This window comes from Pteronotus mesoamericanus, unplaced genomic scaffold (genome assembly GCF_021234165.1).
Source record: "Pteronotus mesoamericanus isolate MK-2021 breed Mesoamerican mustached bat unplaced genomic scaffold, CSHL_Meso_final scaffold_21, whole genome shotgun sequence".
NCBI classification, from domain to species: Eukaryota; Metazoa; Chordata; class Mammalia; order Chiroptera; family Mormoopidae; genus Pteronotus; species Pteronotus mesoamericanus.
In genome coordinates, this window is record NW_026555310.1 from 16,044,398 (window position 1) to 16,069,403 (window position 25,006).

Sequence of the window (25,006 nt, forward strand, 5' to 3'; positions counted from 1 at the left end):
ACTGCCCATTGCATGGGCTGTGGTCTCTCATGACTGGCTCCCCTGCCTCTGTTTCCTCCCTATAACTTCCTCGTAGCCAGTAGGAAATGTGATATCTTGAGCTCAAACAAAAACCATGAATTTTGCTTTTGCCTCAGAACACCAATCTCTCCTCCACCCTGTTGTTTGCAACAGTGCCTGTGAGCCACATCCTTTGGTTCTCTAGCAATGTTAAGTGATGACGATATGCTGATTTGTTCCTGGTACTGAAGAGAATGCAGAAGAAGAGCAACCAAAATGATTAAGGGCCAAAGAGATTGCTTTAGAGGAAAAATGAGAAGAACCAGATGTTTTTATTTATTGGTTGAATGATCTAAGAGGACTATGGAAACCACTTGCAAGCATTTGAGAGAGTGGTGATAGCAAGAGATGTGAAGAAGAAAAATGAACGGTGATAGAGAAAGACAGGAGAATATACTGTGTGTTTAGTATTGAGCTATGGAAACTTACCAGGGAAGTATTGGAGAACCTATCATGTGAGACAGCAAAGACAGATGATAAGATATACATTTAATTTTTCTCTTTTCCCTGGTTTGTAATTGTTACTGGAAAAGATTGTATGTGTTATTATTGAGAAAACTTGATTTTTCTGGAAAGCGTGGTAACCATATGTAACCTTCCCTTAAGCTGTGAGACCTGTGTCTCTGTTATGAGCATCGCCTGTCTTGAGTCACTGGCTCACTTGGGGCACATCTCTGGGCCCCATTTTAGATCTACTGACTAAGAATGTCTTGGGATGAGATCAGGGAATCAGCAATTGTGGCTACCATACCAGGCGATTCAGAATCCTGGGAACCTCTGGGACTCAATGGAAACCTGTATTTAATGAAGTTGAGATACCATAATGTAGAGAAAGGAATCCCAAAGCTCATTGAGATAGGAATGTTAGGATGCATCATTTATCACATGCTGCCTGCAAACACATGCCAACCATCTCTCTATCACTTGAGAGGGTCAGGTGATTTCCCTTCACAAAAACATTGAGAAATGAATTGGTGAGGGAGCACCAGCAACTTTGAGAAGCTTTGCATTAACTCTCTTCTGAATGTAAAGTGTGATGTGGGAGATGCTGCCAATGAGGTGGGCTTTCTGGCTTCAGTGGGGTGATGGGGTCCTGGAGTGCCAGAGGCCAAGCTGCAGAGCTCTGCTGCCAAAGAGAGGTGAGTGCATTACCATGAAGGCCATAGGCACACAGTGGTAATCGGAATGTTTTGACCCACAGGGATCATTGGTAGTGGCTAATTAGTTTTGTTATCCTAGGGGGTGAAGTAGACCTTAGTCCTCTTAAATATTGCTTGATCTGTATAACAGAAAAACTTCAGGTTCAACCCTGGCTGGTGTGGCTCAGTGGTTTGAGTGCCAGCTTGCCAACTAGAGGGTCGCTAGTTAGATTCCCAGTCAGCACACATACCTGGGTTGCAGGCCAAGTCCCCAGTAGGGGGCGCTTAAGAGGCAACCATACATTGATGTTTCTCTCCCTCTCTTTCTCCCTCCCTTCCCCTCTCTAAAAATGAATAAATGAAATCTTTTTTAAAAAATTCAGGTTCAGGGCTCTTTCTCAATAGAGAGTCATGACCTCTTGTGCCTTTTCCAAACCTTGGACAGTTTCTTGAAGGTAGAGCTGTCTGACTGAGGTGGAGTGGGGAGTCCCCTTGAGGAAAAACCCTCCTGTGGTCCCTACTAGAACTCTCTTCCTGGGATACAGCTTGTTTTTGTTTTTCTGAACCAGAGCTAATTTTCAAAGAAGAAAATTAGAAGAGTGGAACAAGCATTATCTAGAGCTCTGGGCTGTGAGAGTGTGAGGAGACAGAGGGTAAGCCAAAGGCTCGCTCTTCTCCCCTCCCCATCCCTCCTCCTGAGACTTTTTGGGTGCCCAACTGTGTGACCCTGTGACCTTTCCTGAGAACTGGTCCCCTCTGATTGCTGTGAGCTCAGTATGGCTCCACCTGAGAAGTTTTACAAGGAGACAGAGGAGTTCAGAAGGAGAAGGGGCTTTTTGCGTTCCTATCTGACAAAATCTGGAAGGCTTTCAACCAGCCAAACATGATTATTAAGATTATTTCAGAAAAAAATATTTTATTTTCTGTTGATTGGCCTAGCTTTAAAGGAGAAATAGAGGTTAAATCAAATAAAAAAGGGATAGTATCATTGGAAGGGAAAGGTGATCTTTTACAACTTCCAAGTTATTTTAAGTTCTATTTGTTCATTCAGTAAACTTTCATTTAGAATCTACTGTGTGCTAAGTGTGATGGATACAGTGATGAAAAGAAATTAATTTCTTACAATGCATGAAAAATGCTTACAATATTTGGAGAATATAGTAAAAGAGTTGAAGAAAATTGAGTAAATGCTATAATGGAGGTACATTCAGGGTGATGTGGAACTTGAGAGACTGTTGTTTTTTGATGGTGTTTAAGGTAGTCTGTTATGCTTCTGTATGGACATTTGTGCTTATCCAATACCTATTTTAGTTTCAGATATTCTGTCTTTGAGCTGAAGTCTGCCTCTTAGTGGTTGGCAAGCACTGTGGCAAACTGCGACTTCTTGTTCCATCTAAATGGGCACCCAAATATTTCCCCGCAGCCATGTAGGCCCAGAGTTGCCAAGTCTGATATTCGAAGAGAAGCTGGAAATTTTTACATGAAACAGCCTACTTAAAAATGTTGGCATTTAAAAAGAGAAAATGTGTATGGGTGAACAAAACAATTTGCCAGCTAAGCTCTTGGGCAGTGTGTTTGCAACATTGTTATTGCATCATAATTCCCCCTCTTGGAGCTACTTAGAATAAGTACATTGCTTCAATATTTCATTCATTCACCCATTCATTCATTCATTCACTCATTTCATTCCAACTTCCTTCCATTCATGTATAAAACTTATTGTGTGACATCCATGAACCACGCATTGTGCTTGTCACTGGCGACATAACCCTAAGTATGGCAAAGATCCTTTCCGCTGGAGAACTTGGTATCATTTCTCTCATTGTTCTCTAGGCTGAGCATCCCAGATTTCCTCAAATTTACCTTCCTGTGATATCACTTTGAGACCCTCCCATCCCTCTAGCATCTGTAGCTCTCCTGTAAAGGTGCTTCTGCATTTAAACGGCACTCTAAGGGGCTTCTGTCTCACATCGGATACCACTCACCTTCCCACTCCTGCCTGCAGGTAGAACACCTCTCCCTTTCCTATCTTTGCACCTGGTAGGTGTTCCCACTGCCAGAATTTTTAAACTAACCATTCATTATCTGTTGAAGTGCCTCTCTTTCTCTCACTATGCTGTTAACTCTTTGGTAACAGGTGCTATGTCTTTGTATCTCTGGGCCCCACATCATACCTGACATGTAGTAGGCACTCAGTAACTATCTGTTGGAATGAACTGAAATGAAAAATAGTTTGACTTATGTACTTCCCTGCCCTGCTATTGGTAGTTTGTTCTGTTTTGCTATTCCACATACAGTAACTCTTTGAGTTTAGGGCAAACCAACAGCTTCTGGACAATACCATGTGTAGAGTTTTAATCTGATTTGCAAGTATTTTGTTGGTTTTTTTTTTATGTCCAAATGTGGATCTTTACTCTTACCCATATTCTGTATTAGAATTAATACTTTTTAAATGGTTAAACAAATTCAGGCATAAACTCCTTGTGATTCTTCATCAGTCAGCCTCCCAGTACAGTAATTCTTCCCAGTTACAGACCTCCTGCAAGCTGAGGGCTGTCCAGCCTTTTGGCATCTCTGGGCCACACTGAAAGAAGGGTTGTCTTGGGCCACACATTAAATACATTGTCACACAAAATCACAAAAAAACTCATAACATTTTAAGTAAATTTACGATTTTGCATTGGGCCGCATTCATAGACACCCTGAGCCGCATGTGGCCTACAGGCCACAGATTGGACACCACTGGTAGATTCATTTAAGTCTTTGATAAAACTATTGGACAGACCAGAGATAATATCAGAATCCTGTGATGTACACTGGAGGTCTCCATCCAAGGAGGCATCGATTTATTATTCACCACTCTTTGTGTTAGCTATAAATCTATCTTATTCTATCTTGCATGCAAGGAGAGTCTGAAAGATTTTGTAAATGCCTTTGTTAAAATAAAGATGTGCTGTGTCTCTCACATTCTCTGTCCTATTAAAATATGAGGTTGATCAATTAATCCTCCTTTTTGTGAACCCATATTAGTTCTCAAAATCAGAGATTTTTTTTCCCAGAGCTCACAAAAAGGATAAGTTCTAAAATTTTGTTAACATTTTGTTTCAAACGCTCTTGTTTATAGTTTGGAAAATTCACTCTCCTTCTTTTGGGGAACCCTCCAAACTCTAGATTTTTAGGTGATTTTCAAAGGTTAGATTCACCAGTGTTAGGTACCATGTGAGATGCTTTCATAGCATTACCTTATTACCGCAGGGGTTCCCCATTCAGCAATTTATTTTTATATTTTGGGATCTAATTGAATTTGCTTAAAATACCAGACACTCTGTCCTAACCCATTTCCAGAAATAATAATCTCTACAGATGACACCTGTGCATTTTCAGACATGGTACATGTAGACCATAAAGGCAGCTCATGCCTACCATTTTATGTCATTTTTAGAACAGGAAGGGACTCTATTTTAAGTAACCCATAAAAGTGTGGTGATATAGTAATAATAACACTACCTTTAATGATACTTTTTTTACTTTTTAAATGGTTGGATAACGAATACTTTAGAAAAATAACAAGCCTCTTGTCCCTCTTTTAAAACCAGTGCAGTTTTTTGTAATCCCAAGTTATGATCTACAGTATGATCAGAGGGAATAGTTAGACACATCAGGAATTTGGCTTATTAGATGCCTTGCTTTCTCTTCATCGCCATTTTTATAACTAACAGTGAGATGTGTCCTTGTACATTGAAAAGAATACTACTATTTCTTCCTCTACTCACACAATACTTCTGACACAAGGTATGTTGGTTTACTCCAACACACTGACCAATTCTCTGACACCAGCTGAGTGTACAACATTTCAATTTAATTCTGACACTGTCTATCTGAAATTAGCCTCAGATCCCCCAGATTAATGGCTCAGTCCCACAACACTGCGCCCATATCAATGTCACCCGTAAGTATTGGGTCCTTAGGTTACTTATATTTTGTTCAACTTGCCTATGAATCGGGAATTCCCATGGCTACTCCTCAGGTTCAATAAATAACTCCCTATGATGGCTCACAGAACTCAGGGAGACACTTATGTTTACTGTTAATTATATAACAAAGGGTATGATAGAGGGTAAACAACCAGATGAAAAGGTACATTGGGTAAGTTCTGGAGAGTCCAAAGCACAAAAGAATCTGTCTCCTTCGAGTTGGGGTGCTGGACCCTCTTGTCATTTGGATGCATTCACCAGCCTGGAAGCTCTCTGAACCCTGTAGTTCAGGGATTCTTATGGAAGCTCCATCATGTAGACATAATTAATTATTAACTCTATCTCCAACCCCTCTTGCTATCCTGGAGGATGGGGTGTAGGGCTGAAATTTCCAATCTAATCATGGCTTGGTCTTTCTGGTGACCAGCCCCAATCTTGAAGCTATCCAGGAGTCGATCAAGGGTCACCTTAGAATAAAAGACATGCCTGTCACCCAAGGAATTCCAGGGATTTAGGACCTCTGTGTCAAGAACCAGGGCAGAGACCAAACATTGCAACAAAAGATGCTCCTAGTGCTCCTATCACTTAGGAAGTTACAAGGGTTTTAGGAGCTCTGTGCCAGGAACCAGGGACAGAGACCAAATGTTGGAACAAAAGATGCTCCTAGCACCTTTTTTGCCTAGGAAATGATAAAGGTTTTCGAATCTCTGACCAGGAGTCAGGATGAAGAACAAAGTATATATTTCTTATTATGTCATAATATTACATATATGTGTATATGTATACTTAAATACTTTTCTGGTTATTTCTTTATGGAGAATTTCTGGAAGTGGAAGTTTTGGTCAAAGGGTATGTATTTTTTAAAGCCTTTGGTACATAGTGACAACCAGGGGTGTCCAACCCATATCTCATGGACTGTCTGCGGCCCAGGATGGCTATGAATGCAGCCCAACACAAAATCATAAATTCACTTAAAACCTTTGCTCATCAGTTTTCCTTAGTGTTTGTGTATTTAATGTGTGGCCCAAGACACCTCTTCTTCTTCCAGTGTGTCCCAAGGACACCAAAAGTTGGACATCCCTGCTCCAGTTTGGAAATGCCCTAACCGAATGTGAGATGGCCTGTTTTCTCGCAAACTCGCAGTTCTTCATGAATGTTAAGTTAATGGCTTAGTTGGTTTGGAAATCTCAGCCTGATGACGTGAAAACAGTGTATAATCTACCTCAGGAGGCTGGGCTCTTAGGGAATTGCACCTGAGTTGTCTGAGGATGGGGACTTGGTTTCGCCCGTCACAGCTCCTCCATCCCTGGCTTTCTGATTTCCAGCAGCTCTCTCGCCATGTGTGGGTTCTCTTATATTGTCATGGGACACTGTTGTCCCTTTTTCAGTTGCACCTGACAGCCCCCTAGTTCACTGCTGGTTCCTCTTTCTCTTTGGGTGAGTTATTTCACACCGGGCTCCTGTCTTAGGGATTCTGAGGGGTGTGCGGACTCATGGGTCTGCCAGCGCGGCTGGCGTCAGAGCCCTGTACATAGATCCCATGCAGCAATTCATTTTTCTAAGCTTAGTTAGGACCACGATTACTTCAGTGGGAATGAAAACGGAGTCGATTAGTAACTATGACATTTAGATTCATGCGTCCAAATAAAGCTTGAAATGTTTAAATTTCTGTAGGTTAAAGCTGCACGTGCATCAAATTCAATATTTAGAATATGCGTGTGTCATCACTAACATTAACGTTCACATTCAGGATTGCTTTGGCAAGGAGGATGTGCTTCTGTAAGAAGCCGGTCAAGGACAGGAAAATAAAGACATGAGATTGCTGTTTTGGAGAAATTTCTTGACATATAGACAACTATGGGCAATACCACTTAGGGTGTATGCGCCCCCCTCACAAAGGAACCATACCCTGTAAGACTTTGTCTCTAACCCTGCAGAATCAGTTGGGGACATTATGCTCTGCTGTTAAATTTAAGGCAACCTTTTAAAGTCTCTCCATTCTGCATTTCTATCTCAGGAAAGTATTTTTTAAGATGTTGAACAGTAAATTCCCCTTCTCATTGTGGTTCTCTCTCTCTTTTTTTTTTTCATGATCTTGGAATTCAAATTCTGAGATCTGTGGGAGTTTATGTTAGGAAACATTTAATACAAATCCTGAAATGCTATGCTTTTCCCCCCTTTATTTTATTTTGTTTTTTAATTTAATTTAATTTAATTTTATTTTTTAATCTATTTTTCCATTACCATTTATCCTCCTTACACCTCTAACCCCTCAGTCATCACACTCCTGTCCACGTCTATGAGTTCTTTTTCCTTTTTGCTCAATCCCTCCATCCTTAACCCCTAGAGCTGTCAGCCTGCTCTCTATAAGTCTGTCTCTATTTTCCTTGTTAGTTCAGTGTGTTCATTAGATTCCACATATGAATGAAATCACATGGTATTTGTCTTTGTCTGTCTTATTTCACTTAGCATAATATGCTCCAATTGTGCAAATTAAAACTACAATGAGATATTGCCTCACACCAGTCAGAATGGCTATATCATCACTAAGTCAACGAACAAGTGCTGGCGAGGATATGGAGAAAGGGGAACCCTTTTGCACTGTTGGTGGGAATGCAGATTGATGCAGCCGCTTTGGAAAACAGTATGGAGAGACCTCCAAAAATTAAAGATGGATGTGCCTTTTGATTTAGCAACCCCACTGCTGAGAATGTATTTGAAGAAACCCAAAACATTCGAGAGAACATAAGCAACCCATGTTCATTGAAGTGTTATTTATAATAGCCAAGATATGGAAGCAGCCCAAGTGTCCATTAGTAGATAAGTGGATAAACCAACTCTGGTACATATACACAAAAGAATACTACTTGGCCATAAAAAAGGAAGACACTGTCACCCTTTGCAACAGCAGGAAATGCTATGCTTTTGCTCATACTTTTCAATTCAGCTGCAGCTGGAAATAGCATGTGGGGTGGCGAGTAATGCTGGTTTCTGGTGCATAATCTGGAAATTTGGTTCCTGTGGCCCCATGGGAGAGAACACCTTTATGTCTGGTTTTGTTCCAGCTGTGACCACAGTCACACTCCTGTGGTGTCTTTCTTATCTCCACTGGCTGTGGCTCTGACTTACGGCACTGTGGACTTGCCTTTGAACACTCAGCTGCTTAGGAAGTACCTGCAGTGAAGCAAGAGTGTTACCGGTGTGTTTACATTAGCCATGAAGAGGGAAATAAGTTCATCCATCAGCCCACCCTCTCAGTGAGATCACAAAGTTTTCTGAAATAATATTGTGTTATATTTGCCATGATTGCTGCAGACAGGGAAATTCAGAGATAGGAAAAAAGTGATCCTCAAATATGTTGAGGAGCCTGAGGTTGGGACTCATTTAAAAATAATTATTTGAGATCTAGCTGCTATGGCTCAGTGGACTGAATGCAAGCCTGCGAACCAAATGGTTGCTGGTTCAATTCCCAGTCAGGGCACATGCACGGGTTGCGGGCCAGGTCCCCAGTAGTAGGTGCACAAGAGGCAACCACACATGGATGTTTCTCTCTCTCTCTTTCTCCCTCTTTTCCCCTCTCTAAAAACAAATAAAATCTTTTAAAATTTAAAAAAAAATAAGTAAAAGTAATTATTTGAATAAGCTTACTTTTTAAGATGTTGGATTCTCTCTGATTTCTTTGTGCTTATGTATGTTTGTAGCTAATTGTTTTTGTCTTTTTGTTACAGGCTAAACATATTTTTGACTGGCATGAACCCATTTTACTTTCATGCAGTAAATGTAATTTTGCACTGCCTAGTGACTCTTGTGCTGATGTACACGTGTGACAAAACTGTCTTCAAGAATCGTGGACTTGCTTTTGTTACGGCGTTGCTTTTTGCTGTGCATCCAATTCATACTGAGGCGGTAAGTGTCAGTGGAAGTCAATGAAATCAGAACAAAAAAAAGCTAAACTGATCTTTTTATTTCCTTTCAAAACCGTCTTAATTTAAGGCTCTACTAAGGTGTTTATCTTTATATATAAATCATTCTGCTTGACAACTTTTCTTTTTGAGTGTTCAAATGGTCTTTATTGCACCTCCAGGATTTAATTGCTTTCTAAAATAACGACTGTTATTATTACAGATAGTAATGAATGGCCACCCTTTTTTATTTACAGGAAATTTAAGCCCTAATGCACTTTAAACAGCAAGGGAAATTTTGAGATACTTATCATGCTGAGTCATTGTTACTGCTCTACATTTATATCTTACCTTTTCTCACTCTGCTTTATATTTGTAATATTTACAATGCATAACTGTAAGTGTTGGGAGAAGGGTTATAAAAAGTTAGACTGACATTCAAGTTAGAAAGACAGACTTAGGAGACTAACCCATAGTTTTTCAAATTATCCAATTTGAAGTGTCATTATTTTGTGGAAGATGAGAAATGCATTTATAAAGTTAAAAAGCTTAGATCTCTGGTTCTCTTTAAAATACTGATTTAATCATGCCCCAAGATGGCATTATCAAGTTACCTTGTTTCACATCTCAATGGCTATAGTTGCTTTATTTTATATTTATTGCTAGGGGTAGATGAAGACTTTCCAAGGAAGACATGGGCACCCCAGTTTTAAAACAAGTGTTTCTAGAGCCTCAACTTGCATCTGGACACTTTTCCTAAAGTTAATCTGCCTGAGAACACACCTGGGGTAAAGGTGTTAAGTCAATTCTCCTTTCCCTCTTCCCCTTTCAATTGCTCTTCACTAATTTAAAAAAGAAGAAGAAGAAGAAATGTCTCCCGTACATCAGAAATTTACTATGCACCAGGTGCACAAACTGCCAAGGCACTTACAAAGAAACAATTTGAGCCCTGGGCAGGTAGCTCAGTTGGTTAGAGTAGCTCCTCCCAATACGCCAAGGTTGTGATTTGGCCTTGGTCAGGACATGTACAAGAGTCAACCAATGAGTGCATATGTAAGTGAAACAACACATTGATGTTTCTTTCTTTTTCTTAAAGCAACAAACAATTTGATATATTATTGTCAGCAAAATCCCCTTCAATTAAGGCATCATAAGCCCAAAGTAAGGCTTCTTATCTTTCTGTCTTATAAAATACAAATCCTGTGAAGAATAGAGCATGGCATTGGGAGGAGGGCATGGCAGCCTGTGTTGAAGTTCTGAATTCAGAAGTGAGGTGGCTGTCATGGGGATGCATAATAATGTGTTCATTTGAACTGACATAAGAAATTTGATTTGGCCAATTGGTTTGATGATGAGGACTGGTTTTAGGCTGTAAGATGGACACTTTCCACAAACAAAATTCTAACTCTGTAAGCCCAAGGTTTTGACAAAAAATGTATTTAGAGTGATTAAGGGAAAAAAGTCATTTTATTAAAATATTACATTATTAAAGGTGAGTTTTCCAGCCCTTTCTGAATATCTTAGACTGAACAAGTTGCCTCTAAGTGGAAGACTGTGAGGCATAAGTAATAGTCCTTTGAAAAGTCTGGGCAAAGCCTTTTTTCTGTACTTCTGAGAAACTATGAAAGCGAATGGCTCTAATGACAGGTACCTCCAGTGCTGGGTGTGCTTAAATTATTTGCTTTCAGCCAAATAAACGAGGACCCGACTGAGTTGTCGGCTAGTAGATCATTAAACAGTATGTAAAATGATAGGTCACTATGATTTTTGCAGATAACTTTGGTGTTCAGAGAATTATGTCACTGTCATAACATGGCTAGTTCTACTCCCATTTCTGTGAACCATCTAAAAAGATGAAAGCTACGTCCTGAACTGATGCGGCATGCTTCCGTATTCTAACAAAAGGTGGTATTCAGCCATAGAACACCGAACTTATTGAAGAGAGGGTTACTGCATCTGTTACTTAAAGATGTATCTTTATGTTTGATAATTTTCATCATTTTTATAATTTATTTGTGAGGTACTGAACCATTACATGTTAATGCTAATTAGAAAAAATAATACAAAATTAAGAATAACACAAACATAGGGTCACAGAAAATTTTAAAAACATTAAATTGTATGTATATTCTGTCACAGGGAGAAATGATAAAATAGATGTATTTTTAAGCATAACTATATAATACAGTAAGAAAAATGCTCAGGGGAAATAAAATGGAACTGTGAGTTCAAATGGAAGGGTGCAAATGTCTACTATTTAAAGAGAGCCTGTTGGTGTTTAAATTGAAAATGATGAGTTTCAAAATGCTATGGTATATTTCAGATTCCTTTTGGTACATTTAAAACAGTAACATTATAGCCTTATTTTAAAATATCAATATTTACAATGCATAGGAAATTAGATTTTTTTCTAGTATCTAAAATTATGATGAAAGATTTTGATATGAATTTTTAAAGATGAAAGAGATAACATAACTTTTTAATATTCTTTTTGGCTGTAATGTGAGAGAAATACTAATCAAGGGCTAATACTTCGCCATGTAGAATACAGGGTGGAGCAAAAGTAGGTTTACAGTTGTTTGTACAGAAAATAATACAAACTCTGTGTTTCACGTACTTAAAACTGTAAACCTAGTTTTGCTCCACCCTGTATATGATGATGGTCCAAAGCAATTTTTTAATCATTTAAAAAAAATTCTCACCTGAGGATATGATATTGATTTTGAGAGAGAGAGAGAGAGTGAGAGAGAGAGAGAGAGAGATAGGGAGGGAGAGAGAGAGAAACATCTATCTGCTTTCCGTGAGCACCCCCATTGGGGATTGAACCCACAACGTAGTTATGTGCTCTGACTGGGGGTTGAACCTTCAACCTTTTGGTGTACAGGACAATGCTCCAACCAACTGAGCTACGTGGCCAGGGTGATAATATTTATTACATTTCTGACAAATAATTTTTAAAGTAAAGTTGAAAATCTGTGCTTACAATGTCTTGGGGAAAATTTTTGCAGTAACGGACAAATGTGTAGGACAATAACGCTCCTAATTCTAAGCTTGCAGAGTAGAACATAAAATGCAGGTAACCTTTGGCAGTGTGATCATGGGCTGATAAAGTTAGGTTGAACTCTAAATAAAAAAGGAAACTCGCGTTAGCAAAATGACCTTTAAGAAAGGGTTTCAGCAAGCTTTTGTACCAATTGGACAAAAAAAAACCCCAAAAATGAAAAACCCATGGCAACACAATTATATGAGTAGAAGAGTCTAAGGGTTGGGCATTTATTTAGGGAAAAGTGTTAGAAAAACTATTTGCATTCATAAGGAGATGAGGGAGGTGTAAAAAGGAGACAAATTTGACCTACATAACAATCTATACTAGGAAGTAAAATCAAGAGACTGTTATTTAATTATAGATATTAGTTCAGGCTTCTAAGGAGAAGGGCAGAGAACTAGAAAAAGGAGATGTGCTTTATAAAAGACATAGTGATAAATTATATTAAAAAAGAAACATAGAACATAGTGTGTGGGAGAGGAGATTAGTGGGAGATATCTCTACTTTGTTAAGTAAACAAAAATGGGACCATAAATTATCTCAGGAAGGATTTAAATTTGGAAGGGAAGAGGTTTAATTTAAACATGCTGATATTATTATATTTAAACACGTTGATATGACTAAAGATTTGATTTATTAATTGTGTCATCAGAAATAGTTAATGAGTACTTGCTGGGTGCCAACAGAACATGTGGGTAGAGAGCAAGATCCCTATACACAATTTGTTTGCAGTCTCCTAGAAAAGCCAAAGCACATACACCTAAATTCAGAGAAGATCCGGAAATATGTTGTAATAAAACATGACTGCCAGCAGAGAAAAAAAATTATTGGGTTGGTCAAAAAATCTGTATGGTTTTTCCCATAAAATAAAAGACAAATTTTTAATTTTCACCATTAACTTTATTGATTTGGATATTTTGAGTATGTCAGTTATCTGTCACATGGTATTGTGTTGATTGTTCTTAGTTAATGTCATGATTTGGTTGCAATCAACTTCAGCTGGTCTACCCAACCATGTAACATCATTGTCCAGCGAGAAATCTCCAGAATGAAATTTGCAAACCACTGTAACTTGTTTGATCAGTCACAGCACCTTCTCCGTACACTGAAGAAATTTTGTTTTTTGCATTTCTGTTGTGTTTTTACCTTTCTTGAAATAATAAAGCATAATATTCTGAAAATGTCACTTATTTTCTTCCATCTTCAATATTAAAATGGCTACATAAAAAAACTCACCAGTTTTGATAAGTTTTTTTAAATACTCGCTGATATGACAGCTGTCACAATGCAGTCTAATAAAATTGATTTGAAGGAAATTAAAGACAACTAAGTGCTATGAGAGCCATCTTATAGAAAAACACAAATGAACTTTTAGGCCATCCCAATATTTCAATTTAACTAGACAGGAACATATTCATTTATGAGGGGGAACCCCCCTCAAAACAGAAATGTTTAGCTGATGTGGAAGAGGTGAAACAAAAAACGGCAGAGGCACTGAAAGGCATCAAAGTCAGTGAAATCAAAACTGTTTTGAACAGTGGAAAACAAAGTCTCGATGGGTGTATTGCATCAAATGGATAGTACTTTGAAGGTGACTGAAATTTAAACATGTAAGAATAGATACATTATTTTTTATAAGTAAATTCCATTTTTTTGCCCCACCCCCTTGTATTTACTCAATTTTTCAACAAACATTTGAGAGACTGGAATGCAGTCCTCAGTGCAGGGATATACTGATGAATAAGATAAACTCAGACCTTTCTTCATTTAAGGCTTTGCAATTCTTGGAAGAGTTTCCTGACAGTATATTTCTTAGGAAATTATAAGAAAAATCAGTAATTGGGAAAAATGGGAAAAATTATTGTAATCTCCTATGAGAATTCAAACTTAATCATTGTAGAGACATTACTGGTTTGAAGGAATGCACTTTAGTTAAAAGCATGAGCAGGAAATGCTGATATAGCAAGGTGGAAGTTAAGGTCAACTTTTCTAGAACTGGAACAAGAGCATGCAATAGAGAACTGTCATGATCTAATCAGCTGGTCTGGCCTTTAGCTGCTGCGTCGGATTAAATGTGTGTTTGGGCTCTGTCTGACGCTAATGGAACTCATCCTTGCAGATAAAATGATTAATAACTTTATACAAATCCTATGAGTGGTATTCCAAGAAGTAATAAGTTTTGGGAGGAAATTAAGTCCTTAATTGGCAATTTCCACATGATTCTGTTAAGCTTGCTCAGAGATCTGAATGTCATATTATTTCAATTCTACCCAAATCACCTGTTTTTCCACTGTTTGAATATTTAACGGATACTATTCTCAGGTTATAACTACCCCCTTGGAGATGAAAACCTGCAGCATGAAGCAGAAATACACGCTGTCCATTTGCATGTATTTTTGAGCAAGTCCTTTTGTACTTCCCAGTACCCTACGTTCAGCTGACATTGTCACAGAATCAAGCCCAAAGGGCTCCAGTTTAAATTCTATCTTTGCTTCCCGTTGCCCACTCTTGCCTCCTTTTCCTTTACTCCATGCTTTCATTCCGTTATGCCTTCCCTTCCAGACCCACCCTGTATGTTTTCTGACTCCCCTTTCCTCTGCCTAGAATGCTTCCTCATTCCCTCTCTAGCCCAGGATACATATTCCCCTATCATGAGCTTCCTAATGTGTTCCTTGGCCTGTCCTTTGTTTCAGTGTATAAGGCCAGCCTTTTCATGAAGCCTTCCCAGATCCTTACATCAAAATTTATTCCTTTAGTCTTCCCATGGCAGTGATTTCTCCTCTTTATGAGACATGCAGTTTCCCTCTATCATATTAATATATTCCTTTGACTCCTTTCCAGATGTTAAACTCCTTGAGGCAGGATATATCCCTCCAGCTTGCATAATACCTGGCAAATAGGAGGCACTTGGAAAATGTTTGTTGACTGGAATAAGCCACGCAATTACTGAATATGATCCTATTAACTAATTGAATCACAGTGAATGGCTAGTGTAGGCATATAGTAGTTGCTGACAGGACCCTAACTCAGCACAAATATAGAGTGGATGTTCAGAGAATGCTTGATGGTTTGAAGTTGGCGACAAAGTCTATTGGTGTTTAGCACTAACATTGTTACACCTCCCAACCTTCTCCTCCAAGGGACACTGCATTCTTTTTATGGGGACACATCCAGCTGGCATATTCTGCTGCTGCTGTTTCCCAGCAGCACTAACAGGCTGCAATTCGAGAAGCAGGGCTTCAGGTGCCTTTAATGCATTAGTTATGCTCGCCTAGCTTATGATTGCCTCATTCCAGCCTGCTACACCCAATATCAGCTTGCAAGTCTTGCTGTTGTTTGAGTTGGCCACATTAGTTGTGCTGTGATGGGTGTCCCTCTGGGCCCAGATGCCTGGCCTTGTCCCAAGACTTTGTTGCTGGCAAGCTGGGCTCTCTATTTAACCCTCAGAAGACCTTATAGTTGATGTTGAGCTCAGTGCTCACAGAGGTTGGTGGTATACACCGAGCAGATTTGGGCTTCACAGGTGAACCATGTGCAACTAAATGTTACCTTACAGACAGTGAGTTTGAGCTGAGCCTTGACACCGAGGTGACACCACATTGTCACTGCCTACCTCTCTTGAGTCATGCAGTCTTCCTAATTTGGCACTCAAATTTGTCATAGATTAACAGGTCAACGAACAGAGTGCGGTCGTAGCAGCCACATTGAATAATAGCTGTCAACTCTGTACTGCCAATGAAATTATTTAAAAATAGAGACAACTGTAATAGAATAAACATGATTTATAAATTAAAAAAAAAAAAGAAATTATTTGACCACATCCAGGTGTCTCTTGATATAAACTGAACTAGAATTTTTCTCAATATGTGACTTGCTATCAATCTATATGTAGGCATGTAATTTAATTACTTTTATTTCTATTTTAACTAATAGATATATTATCTAATAAAGTTAAATGAAAACATCGTATATGTAACCCTTAAGATAAAAAGATGATTTCCATAATCTACATGGAACATCCTGTCTCAGTGCCAAGAGTTTTACCCCATTTCTCTGCAGGGAAAAGGAAGAAAGGCACCGATGTTAAGTGGATACTTTATATATATCGTATCATTAATTACAACTGTAATATGAGATAGGGGTGTTGTATCCATTTTGAAGGTAACAAAACCAAATCTAAGAAGTTAAACATAGCAAAATTGAGTCTCACTCAAATAGCAAGAGGAGCCTATATTCAAGCGTAGGATGGTCTAGCTCCATGTGCGTGTCATTGCTTCTCCCTTATGACTGCACAGTGTGCTCATTATATGAGGATATTTATAGGAATATTTCCCAGAAAATAATTTTTTGTTATGAATTGTTGATTCAGTCTCTAATACTCTGTGGCTTTAGGTCCTGTGTGATTTGTGCGATGCCATTTTCTGTGCTGAAATGTTAACCCAGTTCATTTCCCTTGTGAACTCCTCCTCAAGATCTAGATCATATGTGACCTTTTCTTGGAAGCGTTCTTTGGATCATACTCCATTTTCCTCCTTTACAGTTTTCCTTCTTGGATTTAAAAAAAAATAAGAGAAATTCACATACATGTTAAATAGTACAAGAATACAAAGGTTTATAAATAGCCCTCTGTCCCCACCTCTATTCCATTTTGGCCCTTTCTTGAATAACACATTTTTAAAAAAATGTCAAACTTAAAAAAATGCAATGACCATATACCCTTTCTCTAACTTCACCAATTTTTCAAAAGTTGCCACATTTGCTTTCTCATTCTTCCTCTCTTTCTTTCTCAACGTATAAAAATACTGTTTTTTGAAGCATTTGAGAGCAGGTTGCATAATTCATGTGCCCTTACACTTAATAATTTAGTTGTATATTCTAAAACTAAGGCCATTAGTTATCATTTCTCTTTAGTCTCCTTAAGTTTGGAATAGCTACTAGTCTTTATGTCTTTCTGTAATATAATATATAGCTTGAAATATAATTTAAAATTTATGTGAGAAGGTATATAACAAAATGTTAGTAACATATTTTTTATAACTTTGAAATTCATGTTATATATTATATTACATAATTAAACTATAAATATATAATACATACTACATATTATATTTTATAATATTTAATATAGTATTCAAATGTATAGTATATTAAATTTTATAATATATAAAAATAGAAATATATTATGTAATACATAATGTAGAAACATAAAAATAAAATATATAAAATATAAATACATAATATATGCATATATAGTATATTATTTAAATACAACATATACCTGTAATATATAACATATTATATATTACATATATATGTATTGCATAATATTGTATGCAATACTATATTATGATGTATTAGATTATAATGAGCTGTGACATAATTAGTAAATCAAGATATACTATAATATAAATTATAAGATATTAAAATATAAATTTAATGTTATATAATAATATAGAATTACTATATTTTTATACTTTATTACTAGAAAATATATACTAATTTATATTTTATAAGAGTGATCTCATCATGAGTTGTCCTGTGATTTCTCATGATTATATTCAGGTTATGCATTCCTGACTGGCATACTATACAAGTGATGTGTCCTTCAGGGTATCACATACAGAGGCATGCCATGTCCTTTCCCTTTACTGATGAGGTTGTTCTATCCTCCAGTCAAGATGTAATGCAATATAACACATTTTCTCCATTGCATAACTATTTAAAAATTTTTTTTCAGCTAATAATTAATCAGTGAGGAAATGCTTTGAAACCCTGCAAATATCCCATGCCTCATTAAACTTTCATAGCTTAGGTTTAACATGCATGGATATTTTGTGATGTTTGTTGATCGAACTACTCTTTACTCACATAAAGAAGGGAAATGGCTATTTTCCAACTGCACTACTCCCTCTACATTCATTAACTGGAGTTTTAATGTATGGAAGAGCTGTCCATTCTTTTCCATTCACTTGCTTACTGTATGCATATAAGTACTTATGCATGTATTCATCCATCCATCTATCTATGTATTTATTGTCAGTATGTACTCTCGAATGTCTTTTTTGAATGGTTTCTAATTTTTAATGTCCTTATTTATTTCGATGTTCAAATTGTCTCATATTTGGTCAGTGGCTAGTCACTGACTTCTATGTCCTTTTGACATGTACCTGTCGTATTTTGAACACTTCCTTCCTTTCTATCATGAGATGATGATCAATCTTCTCTTTAACTCCCCAGCCTCAGCCCTGCAGTCCGTGTTCTCTGTAAAGGAGGACTGGTTCTCTGTTAGTTCCGGGAGGGCTCTCTGTCGCGGAGGTATTTGCTTCTAGGTCCTTTCAGCGACAGAACTAAGAAATACACACATGCGCATACACTTAGAAACGGCAACAATGGGTTCACACTCATTCCCATTCTTGTCAGAATTATTGATTCCTCAACTGATTTTCTCTACTGCTGTATAAATATCCTCTGCTCTGTTAGTATTCCAGGGCCCAAAGACTAGCACCGTGTCCTGCACTCTCTCATTGCTCAAAAAATATTTTTGAATAAACCAATAAATGAATAAATTTGGGTGCTGTGAATTAACCTATAGAAGAAAGGTTAAAAATGAAATTAAACATGAAAATCTTGCCCCTTCCTTACTCTTTTTCTCCTTCTATAAACATATTATTAAACATAAGTGATAACCAGAGGTAGTGAGTCATGTATCAGAATGTGAAGAACGGCGTGTTTCCCACTTTATTGTACCCTACATAAATGAATACCCTACATAAATGAATACATTTCTGAATACATAAATGAATAGTTTGCTGGAAATAATTTTCTAGGTTTTTATTTTTTATTTTTCAAACATTCTAGGTGGCTGGAATTGTCGGCAGAGCTGATGTGTTGGCGTGCCTGCTGTTTCTGTTGGCTTTTCTCTCCTACAATAGGTAGGTATAGCGAAGAATGTCCTTCTCTGTGATTACAGTCATGCTGTCCCTTGGGAAATTTTGCTATGCGTGCATGTGTGTGTGTGTGTGTGTGTATGTGTGTGTGTTGGGGGTGGGAGGCGGTCTCTGGGCCTCTGCCTGAGAGAGGAAGGAGGTTTCTTGACACTGAAGTGCTCAGAGAGGTTCCCAGAGACCTAGCATAGGAAATCTTCTGCTTACCAAGTGGTAGGGTGTTCTCTCTTCCAACTACATTCTGAACACTGTCATAACCTTTTATAGGAACTGCCCTCCCAGTACCAGGAAGACAAGCTTTTGCTCCTTGATTTCTCTTAATTGTAGTTTCTTACTGAGAGTAGAATTTGGAATCTTAGCTCTGAGCCAAAATACATGGAATGTAACCTTCTCTCTTATTTGCCTATGATTTGTTTGATTTTTCCTTTTCATTTTGGTCCTATTTTTTTGCTTCCTTCTCATCCTCATTAGAGTAGCTCAGAGCTTAAAACAAGGCTGAATTGAAAGCAGTGTGTCTCAACTGTGGTTTTCCAATTTACATATCCTTTCATCAATAGACCGAAGTGTCTTGCTTTGGGAGGTTGAAACTCAATAAAACATTTTTTTTTTATTAAATTGCTGCTTTCCCTGCAGTGTGATCAGGTTCTCACCTGAGTGGTGACATAATCACATAGAGAAAGGGGCAGATTGAAGAGAACATGTAAGTGGGGGCAGAGAACTCAGGGCGTGGCCGGGAAAAAGGGGCCAGTGAACCATGTTGTCCTTCTTCGTGGAGAACTGCCTGGGTAAGGATTTGTGAACCTTGATCTTTGATCAGTTCATTGCGCTATACTCTCACAAAGCCCAGTGACTCTGAGGAACACTGTCCCAAACCAGTGGCAAATTTACCCCTACTTCCACCAGGGAACATTTGACAATGTCTGGAGACATTTTCGCTTGTCACAGCTCGATAGACCCAGGATCCTCTACTGTATAGAGCAGCCCTTAAAATAAAGAATCTTCTTCCCCACAATGCCAGTAGTGCTGAAATTGTGAAACCTGTTGTAAACCAACTTAAACTTTGGGTCAAGACTGAAATGAATTGTCTTATGAAGTTTTAGTAAAGAGATGAGCCTTTTAGCATAGTACCAGTTTTCTGTGTACTAGTACCTGGCTTTTTGACCTTCCACTGCATTGCTAGTCATGTATAAAGGTGTAAAAAATCTTAAAAATATAAGTCCAAATTCAATAATTGTTTCTTGTTTACTCTGGTATTAGAGCCAGGTTAAACATGTTCTTCTGAGCTTTCTCTGTGTGGTTGATATATTTAGGAACATGATTAAACCTTCAGTGTATCCATATCTATGTGATAATGAGCCATAGTAGTACAGGTTTCTATTGTGATACCATTCTCACCTTTAGCAGTTTAGGCTGTAGACCAGCATTGAAGAATGCATACCTACTGCAAATTCAGCATATAATTTTATGCAACTGCTCCAAGACATAAGAGTAAGGGTAAGACATCAGAGCAGCAGAATTGTTGGCTTTTACTTCAAAGGAGTAGGAGCACATGGGTGTGGTGCCTGCCAAAGGAATAGAGATGCTTCTTCATGTGGGGCTGATTCTGTTTTGTAAGATAAAAAAAGACTTTACATTGCTGGAGCATTCTTGAAAATTCCTGCTGGAAATCTACTGAGTAAATATCCTTTAATAATGTCCTCATGGGAAATGAATTTAAAAATACAGATTAAGCATAAAAAAAGAGAAAAGCAAAACACCTGTATTTTCATCACAGAGAAATGATTATGTTTTGAGAGATATATATATATATTCGTATATCTCCACTAATTATTTTGTGTACAAAAGCATATCAAACACCTTTGCTAAAGTAATAACGATGATAAATACTTAACATGTAATAAATCACTTATTGAATCTTCCCTCCAACACTGTGATGCTATTTCACAGATTCAGGAACTGAGGCAGAGAGGCAAAGTAACCCGCCCCATATCACCCTGTTAATTAAGTGCAGAACAAGGATTTGAACCCAGGAAATCTGGCTCCAAAGTCCATGCGTATGGCTTAGTAACCATCTTCCCATGTCACTAAGTATATCTCTATGGTAGCATTTTAAATGGCCTTTTAGTGTGCATTTATTATCTGCCAGGTTTTATCATAATTTTCATATACCTTAATTTAAGTATCAGAATCAGTATTAGGCATTTACTTTTTTCTATCTTTATAATTTTCAACGATTCTATTCTTGAAGAAATCTTAACTCAGCTATGTACTTAGAAAACAATGAAATTGATGTTAGATCTTATTGTCAAAAGGTAGTACATCTTAGATGAGAAGAATCTCAACCATGTTTTTCAGGAGTGTGGACCAGTGTTGTGTCGGGGACTGTTTCCCGTCCACGGCTTCTCCCTTCTTCTTGCTGCTTGGTTTGTTTCTGGGGACCTGCGCAATGCTGGTGAAAGAGACAGGCATCACAGTGTTTGGAGTGTGCTTGGTTTATGATCTCTTTTCCTTATCGTGCAAGCAAGAGAAATCGTAAGTCATTTGAATGTCTTGATATCAAGCAGTGCATGTGCAGAGAAGTACTTAAATTAATGATTTTCAAACTTTCATTAAAATAAAGTATACCAGTTTTGTTAAAGATATCTTTACCTTAGACCATAATATAATAAACAAGTCATATTTCATTAAGAGAAATCTATTACGTATGTTCAATCTCTTCATGCTTTTATAAAAATCAGTGGGGACTATAAAATTTTTGTGAGCCTCAAATTAGGAATTTAAAAGTACCTATGCTATTTGCAAGTTTATATTAGCAGTGTATTCTGGTTGCAAACCACTGAGAAATGTTGATTCACACAGAGAAGTGGTTGTTAGTGGAAACCATTTGTTAACAGCTTGCCTTGAATCTGTGCGTGAAAATGAGTGTTAGCCACCAAAGAACAGTGCTAATTTGGAGTCTGCTCTAGAGTTAATGTTGTTATCTAAGAGTTTTGGGAGTCTCATTTTGAAATTTCACAATGGGCCAGCCTCAACCATACAGGAATACTTACACATCATATTCAAATCAAAGAACAAGTTATTTAGTAGCCCAATTTCATTTTTAAAATTTAAGGCGCATTCGCTTTATCCTGTGGACTGTAACTGATAAGAATGACTAAGGCAAGTTCAAACACATACTATAATTTTCTTCGTCTGTCAAATCCATAATTACTAACAATTTGATGACATACAGATTCCATTTTTCAGAAAATTTCATGGTCTTACTTTTGAACTTATAAAAAAATGTGGTTATTTATTTTTCTGCCTCGTCCAATGAAAAATTTTATTTAAAAAAATCCTGCCTTTTTATACTATTCCCTATCTCTTTATACTTCTTGATATAAAGATAAGAGCAGCACTATTGAGTGGCAACAAGCTGAGATTAATCATTAAATTCTGAATACCTTCCTGCCTAGGTGTACTTGGACATCATTTAAATAGAGTTGAGTGCTCTGCGGGCTCCCTGTGAATTTCAGAGGTCTGTAAACGGAAGGAACCCAGTCATCACTTTGACCTAAGCTCATACCAAGAAAGCTGTGAGCCCAAGGATCTCCCGTTGCTTATATGAGAATAATATGAAAACAACTTTCCTCTATATCCTCTCAACTGGTGGGAGTAATTGCATTGCTCACCTTTTTTTTTTTTTTAAAGAGAACAATCTATCAACTTCTCTTGCTTCCCACTTTCTTCCCTTTCTCCTTGCATCCTTTTTCTCTTTGCCTCCTAGCTTCTTTCTGCTTTGCCTTACTGACAGCAGAAAGATGCGACAATTCGCTGCAGACCTACCCCTTTGGTCCAGTCCAGAGCCTTTTTAGCCCCATCATGGAAGTCATGTCTCCTGTGGTCTTGGGACTCTTCAGCCCAGTGTTGCCTATAGTTCGTTCTTCTTCATCCGGTTTCTTTTTTAACAATGCTCACCAGAGGAAATGCTTATTGATTTTTAGGAAGAGGGAGGGGAAGGAGAGAAAGAGGGAAAGAAACATTGATGTGAGAGAGAAACATCAGTTGGTTGCCTCTGGCACGCACCCTGAACAGGGACCGAACCTGCAACCTAGGCATGTGCCCTGACAGGGAATTGAAACCACTACCCTTCAGTTTACGGGACAATGCCCCAACCAACTGATTCGCAATAGCCAGGGCAAGCCAGGCTGCTTTCAAAGGGGATAATTGTATTTTTTACTCTTTTAATCATCTTTTTTGACCTCCATTATAAACTGCTGGCAGTTCTATGGAAGGAATAACGTGCTGATGTGTAGCTCAGAAATTGTTCAGAATTTCTGTGACTTCCTTTAAGTAACCTAGCTCTCAAAACCAGCAGCTCTGCGTAAGTGGAGACATTCATTTTTTTACCTTCATCCTTCTATCCTCCCATTCAACACATATTTATCCTGTACCTGAGAGGTAAGATTCCTTCCCTCAAAGAGCATGTGTAATACTGGAGGAGACAGACGTTACATAAGTAATTACATGAGTAACTGATTACAGCTGTGAAAGTGGTAAGAAGGAACCCAGAGCATGTAACAGGGAGACCTGGCCCATGATGGTTACTATGCTCTTGAGTTCTGGCCATGTGCCAGGCATTGTGTGTGCTAGGCTATTTACAGGTATGATGTCACACAATGCTCACAATTGTCGCCCTCATTTTACAGAGGAGAAAACAGAGGCACAGAAAGTAACCTCTCCAGAGGCACCCAACCCTGAGTGGAGCCAGGATTAGGACCCCTGTCTTTGTGACTCCGAGTCACAGAGTCACTTCTGAGCACCCCTGCCTCTGTGAAAGGAGTACAACACAAGGACCTAGAGACCTCCCAGAACACCTGCTGCTCGGGAACTGGCCTCACATTTGTACTGTGAGACCAGCTCAGAGGTTCTGAGTGTATTTACTGGGGGTCATAACCCCTTTGAGAATCTCACCAAATTATGTCCCCTTTTCCCAAATTAATGTACACACACAGTTTTGGACAAACTCTTAGGGACCTAGCCCCCACTTTATTTGCTCATTTAGAATAAATATCTTGGAACTAGGTTGTTCTTGAGGTCTTTCCTTGTATGATTTTTTTGGTAGTGGGAAAGAAACAGTAACAGAAGTAAATGTTGAAAGCTCTTTCCTATATGAACAGCAAATTATTTCTAAATTTTAAGTGGACCACAAAATGGAGTGGAATTTCTTTTATTTGACATTACCTTTAGGAAGAAATATTTTTAGTGAAAGATGAGCTCCTGAAAGTTAGATTTCTTTTTCTCTTTACTTTTTAAAAATTAGGATATAATTTCCAACAAGCAGAGACTAGCATTCCCTAATCCCAGTTCCTAACCTCTCTCTATAGAAGTAACCACAATCCTGAATTTGGTACTTTTTATTTCTATGATTATTTTTATGTCATTACTTCATATGTATATACCAATCAATACCAAATTGTATTACTTAACATATTTTTAAACTTTGTATAAATGGTATCACTTGCTTTCCTTTTCATTTGACATTAGGCTACAAGGCACAATATTTTTATCTGTTGATACAAATAGCTATAGTTCATGCATTTTAACTGTTGTATGGTATTTAATTATCCCAGTTTACTAAACCATTTTTATGGATTTGGGAAATAGGTTATTTTCACAATTTTTGCTATTATAAACTATGCTGCAGTGGAGTTTCTTGTGCAAATACCTGTGGGATTCTCTGGGGCACACCACAGGGATGGGGTTGCTGGGACCACAGGTAGGTTCATGTTCACGGTGTTGCATGTTGAGACATAGCTATTGAAACGATTGTAGCAGTGTCTCAGGATCCCTTTGCTGCATGTTCTCATCATCACTTGGTAGAATCAGACTTTTTAAGTTTTTCTCATCCAGTGGTTATGAATATCTATCTATCTATCTATCTATCTATCTATCTATCTCA

The 25,006-nt window shown here is 37.9% G+C and overlaps 1 protein-coding gene across 2 annotated transcripts in view; it reads left to right on the top strand.

Annotated features, from left to right (window-relative positions):
- Positions 1-25,006, top strand: part of TMTC1 (transmembrane O-mannosyltransferase targeting cadherins 1) — a 239,540-nt gene that overhangs the window by 10,389 nt on the left and 204,145 nt on the right. The window contains exons 2-4 of one of the 2 annotated variants that reach the window (XM_054591287.1): positions 8,902-9,079; positions 18,980-19,053; positions 21,421-21,597. In XM_054591287.1, the coding sequence (XP_054447262.1) occupies positions 8,902-9,079; positions 18,980-19,053; positions 21,421-21,597 (429 nt within the window). The remainder of the gene's footprint in view (positions 1-8,901; positions 9,080-18,979; positions 19,054-21,420; positions 21,598-25,006) is intronic. The other variant, XM_054591288.1, reaches the window with a different exon arrangement.